The sequence below is a fragment of the Acanthochromis polyacanthus genome, chromosome 20 (assembly GCF_021347895.1).
Source record: "Acanthochromis polyacanthus isolate Apoly-LR-REF ecotype Palm Island chromosome 20, KAUST_Apoly_ChrSc, whole genome shotgun sequence".
Taxonomy (NCBI): domain Eukaryota; kingdom Metazoa; phylum Chordata; class Actinopteri; family Pomacentridae; genus Acanthochromis; species Acanthochromis polyacanthus.
In genome coordinates, this window is record NC_067132.1 from 23,125,873 (window position 1) to 23,145,042 (window position 19,170).

Here is a 19,170-nt window from a genome sequence, read left to right on the forward strand (position 1 = left end):
TTTATTTTGTCTGTAATCTCGACGGCATTGGAAATTAGGGAAACCTCAATGCCCCTTCGAGACTAAATAAAGGTTTGAATGAATGAATGAATGAATGGATGAATTTCAGACCTATTTCAGGTCTTGTTGCCCATGTCGGCTTAAAATTCAGTGTTGAAATGGATGAACTTGATGTTTTATCAACTACTGTTATCAAGATTGACCCTCCTGTTGTCTTCATTTACGGGTACAAAAAAATATTGCTTCCTTGTCCGAAAAAAATCCAAAAATTCAGCAAAAAATTCCCAAAGTTTCTGAAAATTTGCAAAACCTTCAGGAAGAAAATTCCAATAATTCGTTAAGTTTGATTTTTTTTTTAAATCCGCCAAATTTGGCAAGAAAATTCATGTAAATATTTTCAAAAAAAAAAAATCTTCTAAAAAAAATCCTAAAAATATCTAAAGGGATTACATATATACATAATCCACTGAATTTCATTGGATTTTGGTTGATTTTTTGTGTGAATGTTCTTAAATAAACATTTTTAATATTTCTTCCCCCCCCCTCACCAAAACAATGTTCAAAAATTTCCCAAAAATGTTGAAAATATGGACATCAGAAGTTTCACTGTGAAAATAGATTTTCGTCATACTTGTAATCATAAATTTTCCCCAACATAATGGCAGGATCAATAACAACAACAAGAAGTCAAACTATGTACTTTCCTTCACACTAGACAGGTGAGCTGACACACATGGTGTCACCGTTTATGAGCTGCAGATAAATCATTTATTACACGGTGGTAATAAAGCAGCAGTTAAATTATACATGAAAATATTTTTTAAAGGTTATAGACTGCTAGTTATTTGGACATTTTGATAAACTTGCTCGTAATTTAGATCTAATCTTTTGCATATTACAAATATTGTGGCTTTAACACGATGATGAAGCAGCAACGTCAGGCATCTCATGTTTGAAAAGGTCCAAGACAGCTCCTATAAGGGCTTTGTAGTGAGACTGAAGTCTAGAATACATAAATATCCCCACAGTGTAGAATGTTTAAAGCCCATTTTCAACACTAATAACTGTAGCCTTATGTAATTTTTAGGCTTAAGCGCGTATAATAAGATTGTCTCTTATTTTCAGCTAATTGTGGAGTCTTGCTGTAAAATGCAAGCTTTATAGAAGAGGTGTTTATGTTTGCGCAACATTTACCATTCAAATAATGCAGTGGAAAGCCGTGCTGTACTCCAAAAGTGGCACCATCCATGCAAAATTGTGTGTGGGTATTTGTGTGCATATGAGAAGGTGACAAGTGCCTCTGGAACAAAAAAAAATAAAGAAATAAAAATCAGTCCTTGCGGTGTCGGCTTCAACACCGCTGAATAAAACTTCCATTAAAAGTTGGGTTGCCATGACAACCTGCCCTACTGGCAAGAGAGAGAGGGAGAGAGCTGGCGACTGAAGAGGGGTATCGGCTGTGTTTCAGAAGTTACTGAAGCCCACAGAGCACAGCGGAGCCTCTGTGGAAAATCATTTCATTAAGAAAACTCCCACAGATCAGCAACACTCGCTGGAGCCGCTCAAACTGAAACGACACAACAAATGACTTGCTGAGGGCTCGTTTCACTCTGCTGGGTTCTAAACAATGATTTACACCATGCAGGGATATTATAATCAGCCATGCTGCCCTGCATACAGGTCCATCATCAACATTAGTCTACTATAAGACACGACAGAAGTGAGCAGTCTCCTGGGTAATAGTACCGAACTGTCAAGTTATTCATCTTGACCCTCGTGTCATCAAAACTGACCAGTTGTAAAGTTTGAAAATGTGGGAAAAATGTATATATATACACATTTTCACAGTGAAACTTCTGATGTTCACATTTTCAACATTTTTGGGAAATCTTTGAACATTTTTGGTGGAAAAAAAGAAATGTAAAAATGTTTCTGATGAACATTCTCAAAAAAAAAAAAAAAAAAAAAAACCCAACCAAAAATCCAGGGAATTTCGCTGGATTTTTGGTTTATTTTTTTGTGAATGTTCTTAAAGAAAATATTACAAGTTTTACAAACATATGTAATCACTTTAAATACTATTCAGATATTTGAGGAGATTTTTATTAATTTTCTGAAAATATTTACAATAATTTTCTTGCCAAATTTGTGGATTTTTTTAAACAAAACTTTTAAGAAAAACTTAAGGAATTATTGGAATGGTTTTGCAAATTTTCAGAAATGTGTGGAATTTTTTTTGCTGAATTTTTAGATTTTTTCCAGACAAGGAAACAATATTTTATGGTGCCCGTAAATGAGGACAACAGGAGGGTTTAAGAAACTGCATCACTTCTAAACAGTACTGTATTTGCTCTTATTTCAAATTTACAAACATACTATTTTGATTTTAACCTGGCAATAGCCAGATTAATAATTGTGTAGTACTTGATAGTACTCCACAATATCAATCTGGGACCGCTCCATGTAAATTCGTTCGGAGGAAAGAGGCACGGATTGGACAATGCAACCGTATGTCCCGCCTGTGACAGGTTTGTTTTTAGCCAATCGCGGGATCTTCACAACGAGCAGAGCCAATTGGTAGATTAAACTCTTACCAAAACCCGTAGGTAAAAAAGCACAAACATCTTTACCATCCAGAAATGCGCAAAGAGCCTCTCGTTGTTCTTCCTTCAAAGAAGCGATACGAGATTCGGCTAAAACTGACTTAATAGCAGCATCTACACAATCGTTGTCCTCCGTTGCCATGTTTGTTTTGATCTACTGGCGCTTGGTGTCGTCTAGAGTGCTGTTGTCTTCACACCCGGATATCCCGCCCCACACACGAATACTGCTGCGTGATTGGCCCGTGCCAACTTGGCTCTGTACGAACAGTGAAAGCGGGAGCGGTGCAAGATGCTTTCTTGAGAGATTTGTGAACTCACAAATATCGCGAGAAATCAACTTGCTGGCAAGGTTATTTTGATTTACTTTCCTAAACAATACAGCCCTCACAGCAGGAACTCAGTGCAGTAAAAGCCAGTCATTCCTGGGATTTATATCTGTCATTTTCTCTTCACATGTTCACCTTTATCGTTGATGACAGACGTAACCCTCCTTGACGTGGAGGACATCAGTGTTTGTGGAGAAATGTTCTGTCATTCTTCAGAAACTTTTTTTTTTACTACTCCTTGCTGCAGGGGTAAAGCTGCTCTGTTTTCTCCTTTAAAATACCCCAGAGGTGTTCTATTGGATTCAAGTCAGATGACATACTTGGCCTGGTGGTAGTTTTCTACTCTTGTGTAATTCTGGCAGTGTGCTTTGGAGTAGGATCATGCTGGAGTATTCCTCTTCTGAGAAGCCACTACAGACTGTTATTTCGTCAGCTAGTATCTTGGGAAGTCCACAAGGCTTCATGGTACCTGATAAATGCCTTTTCCCCACCACACTCCCAGCAGCCCCACATCATCACACTCTCCCCTCTGTGCTTCACTGTCAGGACAATGCACTCACTGTGGTTTGGTTCACACCAAACATGCTGGACCCCACCTGAACTAAACTAATTCATCTTGATCTCATGTGATTAAACCTCCTGTTGTCCTCATTTACAGGCACCAAAAGTATTTCCTTGTCTGAAATATTTTTTCAAAATTCAGAAAAAAAATACCCAAACATCAGAAAACTTGAAAAACCTTCAGAAAGAAAGTTCCAATAATTCCTTAAAATTTTCCCTTAAAACTTTATTTAAAAAAAAAATCCCCCAAATTTGGTGAGAAAGTTCTTGTAAATATTTTTTCAAAAAATGAGTAATAATTTTCCAAAAAAATCTCTACAATGATTACATATATATATCAGTAAAACTTCCAATATTTTCTTTAATATTTTCCAGCCCTCTGCTTCCAACTCCCTTTTTCCACCAGTCAACTCTGTATCGCCTTCACTATACTGTTATGCTAACTTACATACTGTTTGAATTTTACTGCTAGCTATATATGGAGTATGTTTAATGTCAGAGCCGTACATCATAAGAGTAAATTATGAGTCAGTTTTCAATGTTAGCTTATACTTTGTCTGTGTCACATATCCTGTCATGCATGTATCCAAATGTGTGTTGTGTTTTCCTTGCTTTCCCACCCCTCCCTCTTCTCCCATCCCTCCCCCTTGCCCTCTTCTGTCCTTCTCAACCCGCCCGGCCAGCAGGCAGATGGGTCCCCCCTATATAGAGCCGGGTTCTGCTCGAGGTTTCTTCCCTGTTAAAAGGGTGTTTTTCCTTGCCACTGTCGCCTTTGGGCTTGCTCTGGGGGTCAGGCATATGGGTTCTGTAAAGCGTCTTGAGACGAGTTGACTGTAATTGACGCTATATAAATAAAATTGAATTGAATTGAATTTAAGAACATTCCCCCCCAAAAAATCTACAAAAATCCAGCAAATTTTGCTTCATTTATAGGCACCAAAACATATTGTTTTGTATGAAAAGTTTTTAAGAATTCAGCAAAAAAATTCCTCAAAACTCTTCATGACAAAAATTTCAACAATTCCTTAAAAATTTCCCTTGCAAATATTTTTAAAAAATGAATAAAAAATCCTAAAAATATCTAAAGTGATTACACACACACATACATACATACATACATACATACATATATATCAGTAAAACTTCTAATATTTTCTTTAAGAAAATTCACAAAAAAAAAAAATCAACCAAAATTGAGCAAATTTCACTGGATTTTGGTTGATTTTTTTGTGAATGTTCTTATGAAACATCTTTAACATTGTTCGTTTTTCCAATCAAAAAATGTTTAAAAATTTCTCAAAAATGTGGACATCAGAAGTTTCACTGTGAAAACATTTTTTTCCCCCACATTTTCAAACTTTAAAAGGGGCCAATTTTGACCCACAGGACGACAGGAGGGTTAAAGAATAGGCTTCCAATATTCATCATTCTTCTTTACATGCTAGGTTTTGCACCGTGGCAAAAAAGTTTTTTTCTTCTTGAACGAGTTTATACTGTTTCCTAGACACTGTCTGAGGTGTCAAAGTCAGAAGTCTGTTGATAACCCCCATGCCACATGTGAAGCACTTTCCTGTCTGTTTTTCAGAGCTGGATTGTGAAAGTAACGCACTGTCTGTGACGTCATTTAAAGAGGACTACTGCAGCTCTGGTTGGAGGTACGATGACTCATTCTACACCTCCTGATTAAAGCTGCTGCTCTGTTTCGATTGATTCTGAGTTGGTCTCTGATCCGTGTAAATGTTTTCGTCTTTGCAAATTCTCTCAATCACATTTGTCATTTCCTCAGGGAATTCTTTTCCACGTGAAGCCATGATGCAGACATGCACATAGGCACAGACATTAGATGTAAGGCTGAGAAAGTTCTGGAAGTGACGGGCACCAAACCCAGGTATGAAACAGCTGTGTTCAGAAATTCAGTCTGAAATGGTTAAAGACATGAGGCTTCATTGTCTGGGGAAATCCTTTTTCACAGGACCATTCTGCTTGATTTACATTGGCAGGACAGTACAGAACAGTGCTCTTTTTATTCAAACTGTTTTTCTGTTTGCTGCTGTTACACTGCAAATTTCCCCACTGTGGGATTAATAAAGGTTTAATCTATCTAAAAATCACAGCATCATCTGAGCTGTCATTGACAAACAGTTTCAGTTTCAGAGTCCCCAAAGCAGGAGGGATGTGGTGATTGGGGGCAGTTTTTAAAATCTAAAAGTGAAAGTTAAAATAATGCAGGGGCTTGACTATTAACACTAAAAATTATCTGGGGCTGCAAGTGACAATTGCTGATTGTCTTTTACTCTGATTATTTTCTTGATTCGCGGCTTATCGTTTACAAAGTGTCAGAAACTGGTGCAGAATTTGCATCATGGTTCTCAGAATTCAGGGTGACGTGTTCAGTACGTCTTGTTTTATCCACCCAGCACACCCAAATCCAAAGATATTCAGCCGAAAATGACACAAAACAGAGAAAAGCAAACAATATTCAGAATGAAGAAGCTGAAATCAGACAATATCTGGGAGTTTTGCCAGAAAAATTATTAAAATATACAAAGTTAAACATGTAACAATCAGGAGCTTTTACAGCTTAACCAAAAGAGGAATGTGTTCATGCAAACAGCAAAAAAATAAAGCATCACTACAACACAGAGGTACATTAAACATGCCTATGTGATACACCAGGAAGCCTGCAAAATTTAGGCTTGATTAAATAATGTTGAGGCTGAAATTGGAACAGAGATCCACCTCGGGTTTATATGACAGTTTTAACACTGTGATGGAGGTTTGGTGCGGGGGCAGCGCTGCAACAGTTCCATGCAAAAACTGAATTTCTATCATGCTGATTCGCCATCTGTGGCAACACGCCTGCTCTGTGTCTGCTGACATGTAGGCGGCCACACGAGGATCTCATGCCCGTCTGGTTCAACATGCTATGATTAAAAATCGTCGTCACAAATCGCTGAATGTGACTGAATCTGCTTTAAGTGGCGGTGAAAGGAGAAAGCCCTCAACACTGCAGCCTCTTCTGCTGTCCTCAGATGAGAGCCTGAAGGGGTTTTCGGTGCATGTGTGAAAGGTGTGGGGGCAGGAGCGCACAAAGTCACAGCTTTTTCGCTTTTGAGTAGGCCATGTTATTTATAGCTTTATGTTGGGAGAGTCAATGCAAAGTCCACTTTGCTTTTTGACTGTGAAGATGCTGCTGCATGCAGCGAGGGACACATGAAAGCATCCTGTTGAAGGCCTTCAGACGGCCTGCCCACAGGAGGAAAAAACACACAAGACTGCTCTCTCTTCTCATTATGTGCGACGCTTAGGGCTTCAGATAAGCCGACATCACAGGACGGAAGTGAGAAAGTTGAGAGGAATGCTCGAGTCTACCGGCACAGATCACAAACTGGCACACACACTGACTCACACACATCACAGTCAGCACATCAAAAGTAGATTACTCGCTTCTGCCAAAGGCTTCAAATACAAACCGCCACGGCTAGGACCTCCACGTCTTATTCTGCTCATTTAACAGCAAACTATTAAATCAATGAGTGTGTGAACCACCCAGCAGGGAATATGTGATATGAATTAAATAAAGAGAATATAGTCAGCTAGCTAACCAGTAGAAGATCCTTGAGATTGTTCTGACCAAGGCAGCAGCACAAAAAACAACAAAAAAAAAAGCTGAAATGTCACAGATATGATCAAAAACATCATGTAAAGCTGATAAGAATCCATCAAAGTCAATGCTCTCTTTCAAGTAACATACAATCAGACACGCTATAAATGTGAAGTTCTGCTCTCTAAAAATTCGGTCATGTGCAGAAACCAGCAGTAACACTCTGAAGGGGGGATTCAGTCAGCTTTTCCTACTGAGTAACCCAAGTATGTCATCAATTCAACTCCGATCTGCTTATGGACAAGAGCAGACATGCAGTGGAAGGAGAATTGTGTGTACTCAAGAGGAAAAATGAGATAACTGCTCGCACAGACAGAAGTCCATAAACTCATTTCTGTATGAAGTGTCAAATTACCATGAGCTGAAATACGGTACATCACATGGTTAGACAGTGGAGAACGGCTGGGACTGTAGCTGAGGTGCCTGAATTAAAAAATAAATCTTGAAATTGAATGATGCTGGAGTCACCAGCTCTCCTGGATTAAGCCTCGTCATGATAACGGTGTTGGAGCAGAACAGGCCACATCAGTTAGAGGAAGGTAATCCAAATAACTGCACAAACAGCACTACGCCAGAGAAAGGCATCAATACGGCTCTTTTCAGCATAAGCCTCAGACGGCATGGACGCTCCAACGTAAACGCTAACAGACATTTGGCGTGACAGAGAGCTGCTGGTTTGACCCTGTGGTTATTTTCTGGGTTGGCAAGATGCTTCACACGCGGAGCCGTTTCCTCAAAGCAAACATCACAAAACAACCTGCAGGAGTGAAAAATTACACTCACAAAAGGGAAAAATAACTCCCAGTGCTCACAGCAGTCACACAGCTGATACTGTGAGAAGTATTAAATTCCTTGAGGCAAACGCTCGCTATCGAAATGTCACAACACTACAGTGAAACCACACAACGGTGCATGGGCTGGACGTGTTGGAACAATGACTCGACTAGACGGGATGTAGAGCGTGTGTGGACCCACTTGCTGCTGACAGCGTATAATGTAGTCTGATGGCAAACCTTATAGCGAGAATAACTGCAGTAACCCAACCTGTGACACTGGGTGTGCTGCTAGAGAAGGGTCCCGGCCCATCGGCGTCTTTGGGACATTCCTGTGAATCGATCCACTAAACCTGTCATAAGGGCTACTTTTTTTCTTCCATGTTTGGTCAGTGGTCACCATAAAAACACAATAATCTTCCTTGTTCTGCTGTGGGTCTGTTTTGCAAGTGTGTGAAAAAAACATGCGAGCAGCTCCTGGAAACATTATTAATAATTAAAACTCAGCAGCATTACGCTCGCGGTATTACACCATCTTCAAATGTCTAGAACAGAAAACGTTTGCTAAAGAAGGTCTGTAGAAAATCTTCCCTTGTGGGTTTGCTCTGGGGTTAAGTGGATCAGAGAGAGGTGTGCACATCGTTTTGTTTTCTGCTTCACTACTGGTTGTTTTGTTGACTATAAAAGTGCATTATTTTACAGTACAGCACATGAAAGTCAGCCAGCAAAAACTGATTTGTTACGACAAGATTACACCTTAAAAATAATTTTCCTGTTGCACAGTAACCAATCTATGTTTCATTTGTAGGAAACGTCATGCCTAAGCGCACCTGCACGCCTGTACCTGCATCAAACTGGGATTTATGAGCGAATACACGCTGCCAAGTGAGCCAAACTCTCATTTCTCGGTTGTTTCACAAATCAAGACTGTGAGAAAAAGAAAATAAAATAGAAAAAGCTCTCGCTCAAGACTACCTGAACCCAGAAATTACTCATCAGATTTTGTTGCATTTCCTGTCACTGTTAGAGTTGTTTTGCGATTGCTTCTGCAACCTTTACACGCAGCACTAATCAAAACAAGGAAGGAGCTTCAAAGTCACTTCATGCATTATTTCATCTGTTCACACCAGTGCAAAAAAAAAAAGAAAGCAATGAGACAATCAGGGCGCAACAAGTTTTACCACGTCTAACATCTCACAACAGTCAGGTATTGTCATGTCTTCCAGCTCTATACTGACAGGAACTATGACAGCAAAGACGTGTGGAGAGAAAATGTCCAATAAACAAAACAGTCTTTCAAAAATGCGCACATGTAAAGAAGACAAACCGCAAGAAAGGAAAACTCAAATAACCTGCAGGGATGTTTCTCATGCAGCAGTAGATAGATACTGACTTTAGGTTGGCTGACACTAAAAAAATGCAGAATTTCACCCTCTTTTCCACCTCATATAGTCCCTTTTAGAGCCATGCCTGAGGTCCTTGTTTATATTTTTGGTGATGCATGCAGGCAGAGGTCAAAGTGAACGTCTGTGAACTAACGGATGAGTCTGCAACATTTGGCTGACACGCACTGAAAATGCTTCTGCCATCTTGAACCAAGCATGGAGTAAGTTATTTTTCTAGCTGGCTTTAAGGTTGTAGACCTGCAAGAGGAAAGAGCGTGAGAGCTCGGAGACAGATTTAATGTAGACGCTGCACTTTCCTAAGACACCATTAACAAATCTGGCAGTCTGGACGTTTCACTTCCACTTTCAGCACCTATGCAGAGACTGGGTGGAGAGGAAATAACGTATACTTCCGTGCTATGGTTCTGAGGTTGCACAGATGAAAAATAATCTAATCTGCAGTGAAATATCTTTGAGTTAAGAAGATCCAGCATTGCTTTATGCTAGTTCTGTATTCAACAGCTGGATATTTAAGAAGTCCCTATAACAGACCATGCAGTGAATAAACTCTACTGTTGTCTTCATTTACAGGCATCAAAAAAAATATTGTTTTGTAGTCTGAAAAAAAAAAAACTCCAAAAATTCAGCAAAAAAAAAAATAAAAATTCCCCACATTCTAGAAAATTTGCAAAACCTTCAAGAAGAAAATTTAAATAATTCCTTAAAAGTTTCATTTAAAAAAAATTGGCTCGAAAATTCTTGTAAATATTTTCAAAAAATTACAGAAAAATCTACCCCCCCAAAAACCCTAAAAATACCTGTTTTGAAGTTTGAAAATGTGGAAAAAAAAATATTCTCACAGTGCAACTTCTGATGTTCACATTTTCAACATTTTTGAGAAATCTTTGTACATTTTTTGGTGGAAAAAAAAGAAATGTTTCTTTAAGAATGTTACGACCTGGCTTGTTTAGTGGGTAAAGGGTGGCAACATAAAAAGGCCAGATATTAAATTGGCGTTTTAAGATGTTTAACAAAGAACATTCACAAAAAATTCACTGGATTTTGGTTGATTGTAGCCTAGCCGCGCTAGACAACCCACGGCAACGAATTTAATTCTCTGCCAGGGAGGGTCTAGTTACCCTCCATAAGGCTCGAGGCTGGATTCTCCTAAAACTGGCCGGACCAATCACCATGAAGTGTAGAGTCAGAAGGCGGGCGTAACGAAGTGACGACAGAGGCGCGACGATTCTGACAGAAACAACCTGCGCACAATAAACAGTTATTTTTCGACTCTGCTTTGGCCCCAGCCCTTAAAGATTTGAAGCTAAAATTCAACTTGAAAGATAAACAAAGGACGGCACTGAAGTGTTTCATTGAGAAGAAAGACGTATTTGGACTTATGCCGACGGGATATGGCAAATCCTTAATATACCAGTTGGCTCCGCTAGTTGGGAAGCTAATGGGACTTAGCCACAATCCGCCGGTGCTCTTGGAACTACGTCAGCTTATTCGTTGCGTTGATTGGTTGTATACTTACCCAATTGCTGCAGAGGGATTTGATAGACAACCTTTTAGCCCGCCTCCCTCCCTGTCGAGCTTCCCAAGACCCTTGTGCCATCAGAAACATGGGATGTAGCATGGCTAGGCTTGGTTGATTGTTTTGTGTGAATGTTCTTAAAGAAAATAGAGGTTTTACTGACATGTAATTATTTTAGATATTTAACATTTTTTCCCCACCAAAAACGTTCAACAATTTCCCAAAAATGTTGAAAATGTGGACATCAGAAGTTTCACTGCGAAAATATTTTTTTCTCTCCACATTTTCAAACTTTAAAACGGGTCAATTTTGACCCCCAGGACGACAGGAGGGTTAAACTACCCAGCAGTAATGCTACTAGTTTGATCTCAGTGCTTTTAACCAATTATAGAATAACAAATGACAATGCTACACATGAGGATCCAGGACTTTTGCTTGTAAAAGGGTATTTTAAAACTGTTCCAATCCTACTTTTACTCGTGTAGATGAAAATCTAAGCTCATGCCACATGAGTCACACTTTAAAAACTGGCAGGATCTTTTGAAATGCACTGATCAGAACGAAAACCATCAAAGACAAACCAGCTCTGCACATGTCCCAGCTGCCAGTGTGTGCATTTCCTTTAATGCAGCTTTAATGATGCATCATTTGCTGCCTGTAACTGAGCAGTCTTAATCCAAGCCACACGGTATAAAGTTTAAAACCCGGTTCACAATCCAACCCGGGGACCAGACACAGCTGATAGCCTGGATTTAGGCGCATGTTATGGGTCGAGCGTGTAACATTCACTGCCTCTGGCCAAATAAAGGAAAAAATCTAGCTAGCAGCCTGACGCCTCCTTTGAGAACCCGTTTCTGAAAAGGGGAAGTTAACGGTACATCGAAGACATGTTTATATAATCACTTTAGTCGCTACTTGAATTTTACAGCAACTTAACGACACCTGGGTTTCATTTTTAACGTTCGCGATTCATTAATTTCGCCACCGACGAGCAGAATTTTAACACTCAAAACAAGCTTCGGTGAATGGCAACCAGTGGGTATTAAAGGCGGCAGGTGGAGGAGACGGAAAAAGAAGCGACAAAGTGTTAGTTTTGTCTCTTTTTTTGTTTTTTACCTTGATGCTCGTAGAGAAACACGGGAGCCGATGTGTGGATACCACGCTAGAAGCAGCGGTCCGGGCTGAAAGGAGAAGAAAAGCGATTTGCTGCCGCTGTTGTTTCCGGGTTGGTTCTCCGGCGTCACTGCGGCCGTCAGACCGGAGGGGGGAGGTGGTGGTGGTGGTGGGGGGGTTCGGTTTGTGTCACCTCTCAGCACGGTGTGGGGGCAACGACACACCTTCGCTATCTAACAATGGCCCCGCCCGGCCAGCCGGCACCCGCTGCTCAGTTTCAACGGTCACTTCTAACGGATTACTACTGAACTAGATTATAAATATGTCCAACAGCTGCTTTTATTAGCACTTTAAGACGTTGGAAGTCGTTCAGATAGACCTTCACAGAGCCAGAACTAGGAGGTTTATCAACTCTACCGAAGTGCCATCGAACAAGAAGCTAGCATAGAACCTCCAGGGGGCGCTGTTGTGTTATTTGACCCCCAAATTAGCTTAAACTCAATGTAAATTAGCCTAATTTGGAATTTTCTGAGTGTGCATTCACTAAATTTGACAGGAATTCATGTTATCGTAGAGGTTAAATAATTACAGCATCTTCTGAAAGACATGAAAAAAGTAGAGGGATGCAGAGGGAGAACCATTGCTAACCACCTTGAAATCAGTAAAATATATGTCCCAAGAAAACCCAAAATGGTCCACTAAGAATAGCAAAGGAAGAATTCTTATGATTATTTCCAAATGCACATGCTATAAATGTCAAATATCGATGTATACCCTGAATCCGACCTGAAATGTACACCAGACAACATACATCTGTAATGGTTAAATTGTGAAGATTTTAATTGCTATCAAGTAATAGACCAAATATTAGGCATATTTTATTACTATTAACTAATCACATGCATGTTTTCATTGGTAAATAACAACTGTCAGTGATGTTCATGATGTTAACAGTGTGTAAATATTCTGAACTAAAGAGATGATCATATTTGCACACAGCAGCAGCAGAGATGCAAATTAATTGCAATCTATTTATGGTGTGAATCAGACTGGCCTCCCCCATTAGTGACCTGAGGACTTTACTTTCAACCTTTCCTCCTCCTACTTTAAAGTTACTGCAGCGTAGGTTCAGACCTCCCCAATTACAGCCTGTAATATTGAAAATATGTCTGTTACCTGTTTTTCCTTTCATGCCTTGTGACCGTTGTGTTTGATAAACAGGGAGAGGCTTCTGGTTCAAAGGCTTCCGTCTCCACACGACACACCTGGTTGTAATTTGAGATCATTAGGATGATCTGTGACTGAAGGCCTGAGCAGAGTTTAGCTGCTGCTTGCTGATCAAAGATAAAACTGAAGCATTTGTCCCACTCATTATCCTCAATGTTGTTTGCTATAAGAATAAAATAAATGTGAAGAATTCTCAAAAAGCAGTCCAGCCTCCTCTCATGGTTTCTTTTGCTGTTTAAGTCTTCATCAGCTGACACCAATTAAGGCTGATTAAGCAGCACACCTGTCTCCACTTATGTGTCTCCGGAGCCTATAAATGTGCTTCTTAAGCAGCTGGTCAGATCTGTTTGATGAAAGAATCTACAAGTGGGATATTTGTAGCCCTGCAGTTTCTTCGTTTGGTCAGTAAATCCACCTTCAGCCATGGGGAGAGAGAAGACTCACGTCAACGTGGTGATCATCGGCCACGTCGACAGCGGCAAGTCCACTACCACCGGACACCTGGTCTACAAATGTGGAGGCATCGATCAGAGGAGGCTGGAGAAGTTTGAGAAAGCTGCAGCTCAAGTGAGGATGAAATGGAGCTCTGTAAGGAATGAGAAAAGAAAATCTAAATGTTTTATTCTAATGGAATTTGCTTCACAGATGGGGAAGACTTCCTTCAAATTTGCCTGGGTGCTGGACAAGCTGAAAGCCGAACGTGAGCGAGGAATAACTATTGATATTTCGCTGCTGAAATTCAGCACCCAGAAATACAGCATGACTATAATTGATGCTCCGGGCCACCGTGACTTCATTAAGAACATGATAACCGGGACATCACAGGTGAAGACACACTCAAATTCCAGCATTTTAAGTATGAATGAACTGCTTTGTTTGTTAAAATATGGTTGTATGACTGTCATTGCAGGCTGATGTTGCCCTGCTGGTCGTCTCTGCAGCTAAAGGAGAGTTCGAGGCCGGCGTTTCTAGAAGCGGTCAGACCAGAGAGCACGCCCTGCTGGCGTACACTCTGGGCGTGAAGCAAATCATAGTCTGTGTGAACAAGATGGACCTGACCGAGTCGCCTTACAGCCAGAAACGCTTTGAGGAAGTGGTGCGAGGAGTGAGCGGGTTCCTCAGGAAGATCGGCTACGACACCACAGCTGTACCCTTTGTTCCCATTTCTGGCTGGACTGGGGAGAACATGATCACTGCAACCCAAAAGGTGAAATGTTTGAGGCCTTAAATTGCCACAAGCTGATGAGCAATGTGTTAAATGATGAAATGTGTGCAGATGCCGTGGTTCCAAGGATGGAAAGTGAGACGAAGGGAAGGGACTGCATGTGGGAGAACTCTACTGGAAGTCCTGGACTCCATTCACCCGCCAATACGTACAATCAACAAGCCTCTAAGGTTGCCTCTGCAGGATGTATACAAAATTGGAGGTCAGACTGCTTTAGTCAGTTTTCTAGGTCTAAATTTATTGGGTTTGATTGATTAAATCAGGTCCAGGTGACTACTTCTACATGTTTTGATTGTCTTTTTCAGGAGTTGGTACCGTTCCAGTGGGTAAAATTGAAAGCGGCGTCCTCAAACCTGGCATGACCCTGATGTTCTCCCCCGCCAAGCTCACAGCAGAGGTCAAGTCCATCGAGATGCACCACCAGGGCCTGCAGACGGCTCTTCCAGGCCACAACGTCGGCTTCAACATCAAGAACGTGGCTGTGAAGAACCTGCGGCGTGGAGATGTGGCCGGCAACGCCCAGCAGGATCCTCCCTCAGACGTCAGCAGCTTTGAGGCTCAGGTTGGTTGAACAGATTGAATAACAGAACTTCGAACACTTCTCGTTCCCTCATGTGATGTTTTGCTCTTCAGGTGATCATCCTCAACCATCCAGGGAAGATCAAATCGGGCTACTCCCCGGTCCTGGACTGCCACACCGCCCACGTCACCTGTAGGTTTGCTGAGCTGAAGGAGAAGCTGGACCGTCGGACGGGTAAGAAGCTGGAGGACAATCCTCAGATCCTGATGTCTGGAGATGCTGCTACAGTCAAACTGGTTCCCATCAAGCCCTTGTGTGTGGAGAGCTTCTTCACATACCCTCCTTTAGGTACAGCATCTACTCTTCTGCAAGTTTTCCCATGTTGACTTCTACATCCTCCTATAACTTTGACTTTGCTCTCCAGGTCGCTTTGCAGCCAGAGACCTGAAGCAGACGGTCGCTGTGGGGGTCATCAAGACGGTGGTTAAAGACCAAACATCAAAACCTAAAGCCCAAGTGTATAAATAAGTTTTTCTTCTACCGGTGTTCTGGTAATTCTGCCTCAGGTGAACAGTTTTATTTGGTAAGATGCAGTTTTTGTGTTGTGACACAAAGTATTTATGTTTTCAAAGTTTATAGTATTCCTGTGTTAATATGAAACCCAGAAGAAGCTGGAGATTTGGATGGTGATTTTTGGTTAAAGTGCAGAATAAAGTGATGTGGAGAATAAATTTCTGTCTTTAATGGAGTTAAAAAGGCTGAAATGCTTTGACTAAGTTGCACCACTGCAAGTTATGTTAAAGGTTTTGAAACTAGTCTTCAGTCTAACTCAAATGGTTTGACATGAATCTGTTTGCTTTGTGGAAGAGTTAAATGAGGCAGAAACTGCAATAAAAGGAACTGAAGGGTTTATTTTAGGGCAACTGGATATATTTGTGAGCAAATGATCTTGTCAAGCACAAAATGAGCTAAGTTGCACTTTCCACATAACTTATTTAAAAAAAACTTCTGTTATTGCTTAAATAAAGTAACACTCGATGAAAATGAAGTGTTTTGCCTGTTTCAAGATTGAAATGCTAATTTTAAGAGTCATTTCTGGTGGTCTGAAGTAATCAAATTCCTCTTGAACTGTACATCTAATGTCCATAACACATTTAACCCCATGTTTATTTGAATTACAGTTGGTATGGTAGGCTTTACTGGTACTCTGACAAATCAAAACCCTTTCTTTAGCTGCATTGTTTAGGCTAGTTTTGAGAATTTCATTTTTCTTCATTGATGGATTAATATTTTTGTGTGTAGATGAATAGAAATGGAAACTGTCAAGATTGTGCAGCCCTTTACCTTCTATGTACTGTGTGTAGTTTAGAATTTTAGAAGTGGCATGTTTGCATGAAAAATGTACATGCTATAAGGTTAATTTATTCCTGAGGCTGATTATTATGACTAAGGCTAAATAAGTTTCCAGAAAACTCCTCAAGCCTCTTTTACTCATATTTTTGCTTGAAATTAATACATTTCAGTGATCAATGGAATCTTTTCATTTCCTTATTTAACAAAGTCTGTATCAGTGTTTTCAGATTTGAAGGTGTTCCTAAACTGAGCATAAATCTGACAAACTATCTGTAGTTTGATCCATAGCCCATGCATCATGTTTTCAGTTTATCATTCTGCATATCTACATGTAGAATGTCTCAGAACTGTGGCCATAAAATAAATGTGCATTGGTTTAAATCAAAGCCTTTTTTCTAGTATTTAGGGATAGAAAATTGTCTGTTTGCTTATAAGCTATTTATGTACTTCAAGAAATAACGGAAAAATATAATAAAAATTTAGTTTTGAACTTGAATGTTTATTTTCAAACTAAGCAAAGAAAATGATTTCATATCATACTACGCCATGGCTATTTTTTGGAAAAGCTTGTTAAATTTGAGCTAATTTGTACTTTGAAGGGAGCAAAAAGTGCAATTTTGTATGAAAATACACTTCTAAAGTGCGTGCAGGACTCAAGTACACCATTGTTTGGTTGCAGCGACTAAACGGACAAACTGGCATTTCTCCAAGTCTGTTATTTATCTTGAGCCAAACAATAACCTCAATAAGCTGCTTAAAGGTGTCCTTTCCCTGTCGCCTGTGAAATTCCAGCGAGAGGCAACAATAGATCTGGAGACCATGTAGCTCCCAAGTAAAACAGAAGGCTCAGGGTTTAAGTACAGCACTTTTAATGATACAATGGGTTGATGGGTTTGTTCCTTAACATGGGAAGAACTGCAAGTCAGTGAGGACCAGGTGAAAATACATCGGCTCCCCGGCCTTTTACAAAGTCCACCCTTCATCTGAAAGACTTCTCCGGTTCACAGGCAAAACCTGGAAATGCACTGAATCCAGTAACATGGAATGATATTACTCAAACTAAAAAAAAAAAAAAAAATTCAAGCTCATGAGGTTTTACAAGACACTGAATTGTGAACACAGGTTGTTGTGAAACTTCTAGCCTGTCAGAAAATCAAGTTATTGCTAAGATGTCCTCTTGAGTTTCCCGTACGTGTCGTTAATAGTGGCTTCAACAGCAGGATGCCTTTTGTGCAGTCCTGCTTCGTTTTATAATAGTGGCTCTTCAAACCCTGAGGTGAGCGTCTTTGAACGCAGCACTCCACTCATTTCCAGTCATTGTTACACCATGCACAGAGAAGGTCAACGGACTGTGGAGATGGCGTCGAGTTCACACACGGAGCAAACACACAGTGAACAGTGTAACAAGGAGTAAATTAGTGACCTACAGTGAACCACAGGCTTTGATATTCCACCACACAGTAGCAGCAGGTTTCTATACTGTAAAACAACCAGAATACGTGTACACACAAAGCAAGCAAGAACAAGGAGTACATTTAATGGAAATCTTTTCACCTCGGGGAGATCAGTGGGAGACTCCTGCCTCTTCGGTCAATTATGGTGGCAAACAGGGATGCAAGACACAAAGAATGACATGACCTATTTCACATTCCATCTCATATTTGTCCTTTTTCCAGAAATATAAGCTGATAATTACTTGAGGGCCAGTAAAATGAATACAGATAAAATTCAAACTCTACCGCCCTGATGCTTAATCTGACAGGCAGAGAGCAATGGTACATGTTTTGTACAATAAAACATGTATATACACTCACACACAAATATATATATTTACATACATATATACACAGGAACAGCATAAACATAGACTTTTAGGTAAGTGCTAGGGTTTTGAGAGTGGCTTCATCACAGCCGTGCTATAGGGTTAAGATAATACTGGTAGAGGAAGAATACACACATTCTTTGTACAGCATGGATGAGGCATCCATGGCTAGATGAGCCTTCTTGGGTTTCTTCTTTGTTGTCGTTTTTTTTTTTCTTCTTTAGGACGCTTGTCTTGTGACAAGGGGTGTTATAATAGCTATTTACAGGACCTCCCAATTTAGGGAGAGGCGTAGTGCAAGTCTTTCTGGCTGTCAGTCACTCAGGATGTGCACAAAAGACATGGGGAACACCCCTTTTCTTTCTGGATCTCCTTCAATGTGCCCGATCTGAGGGGAAAAAGGGGAAAGAAAGCGTGTAAGAAAAAGAGGTTTTTGAGAATTTTTGTGGTGCTTTAGTAAACAGTCAGAGGTCCAACAGCTGCTAGAGGTGTTTAAGTTGACTCACCCACCACTCCTGGTCCTCTTCTCCTGTAACTATAATCACCTCTCCTTCAACAAACGTCAGTTCGTCATCGTTGTCAGCCTGGCAGTCGTAGATCGTCTTCACCCGACGAGCTTTATTCTTCCCCTGGACATGCAGAAAAAACTAGATTATTAAAAGTTACACTCATACAAAACATCCTTTACATACCTGGTAAGTGTTTTTAGTTGGCTCTGAGTAAGAAATCAACCAAAATTCGCTGAATTTTGGTTGATTTTTTTGTGAATATTCTTAAAGAGAATATTAGAAGTTTTACTAATACATATGTAATCACTTTTTTTTGGAAGATTTTTACTCATTCTTTTGAAAATATTTACAAGAATTTTCTTGCCAAATTTAAGGGATTTTTTAAAATAAAACTTTTAAGGGACATCTTTAAGGAATTGTTGGAATTCTCTTTCTGAAGGTTTTGCAAATTTTCAGAAATTTGGGGAATTTTTTTGCTGAATTTTCTGGATTTTTTTCAGACAAGGAAACAGTATTTTTTATTGCCTGCAAATGAAAACAACAGCAGGGTTA

General features: G+C 40.1%; 3 protein-coding genes across 3 annotated transcripts in view; 1 reads left to right on the plus strand and 2 right to left on the minus strand.

Moving 5' to 3' along the window:
- fam49bb (family with sequence similarity 49 member Bb) overlaps positions 1 to 12,117 on the minus strand; it is a 50,095-nt gene extending 37,978 nt beyond the window's left edge. Inside the window, exon 1 of the mRNA XM_051940492.1 lies at positions 11,966 to 12,117. The gene's annotated coding sequence lies outside the window, so the exon portion shown is untranslated. The remainder of the gene's footprint in view (positions 1 to 11,965) is intronic.
- Positions 12,118 to 12,277: 160 nt separating this feature from the next.
- eef1a1l3 (eukaryotic translation elongation factor 1 alpha 1, like 3) lies at positions 12,278 to 16,734 on the plus strand. Its single transcript, XM_051940487.1, has 6 exons — positions 12,278 to 14,014; positions 14,100 to 14,396; positions 14,466 to 14,616; positions 14,720 to 14,976; positions 15,048 to 15,282; positions 15,359 to 16,734. The coding sequence occupies exons 1-6, from the start codon at positions 13,613 to 13,615 to the stop codon at positions 15,460 to 15,462; spliced, it is 1,446 nt and encodes a 481-aa protein (XP_051796447.1). The 5' UTR covers positions 12,278 to 13,612; the 3' UTR covers positions 15,463 to 16,734.
- Positions 16,735 to 17,139: 405 nt separating this feature from the next.
- Positions 17,140 to 19,170, minus strand: part of asap1b (ArfGAP with SH3 domain, ankyrin repeat and PH domain 1b) — a 92,586-nt gene continuing 90,555 nt past the window's right edge. The window contains 2 exon segments of the mRNA XM_022196261.2: positions 17,140 to 18,497; positions 18,616 to 18,738. Coding sequence (XP_022051953.1) covers positions 18,423 to 18,497; positions 18,616 to 18,738 — 198 coding nt within the window. The 3' untranslated portion in view covers positions 17,140 to 18,422.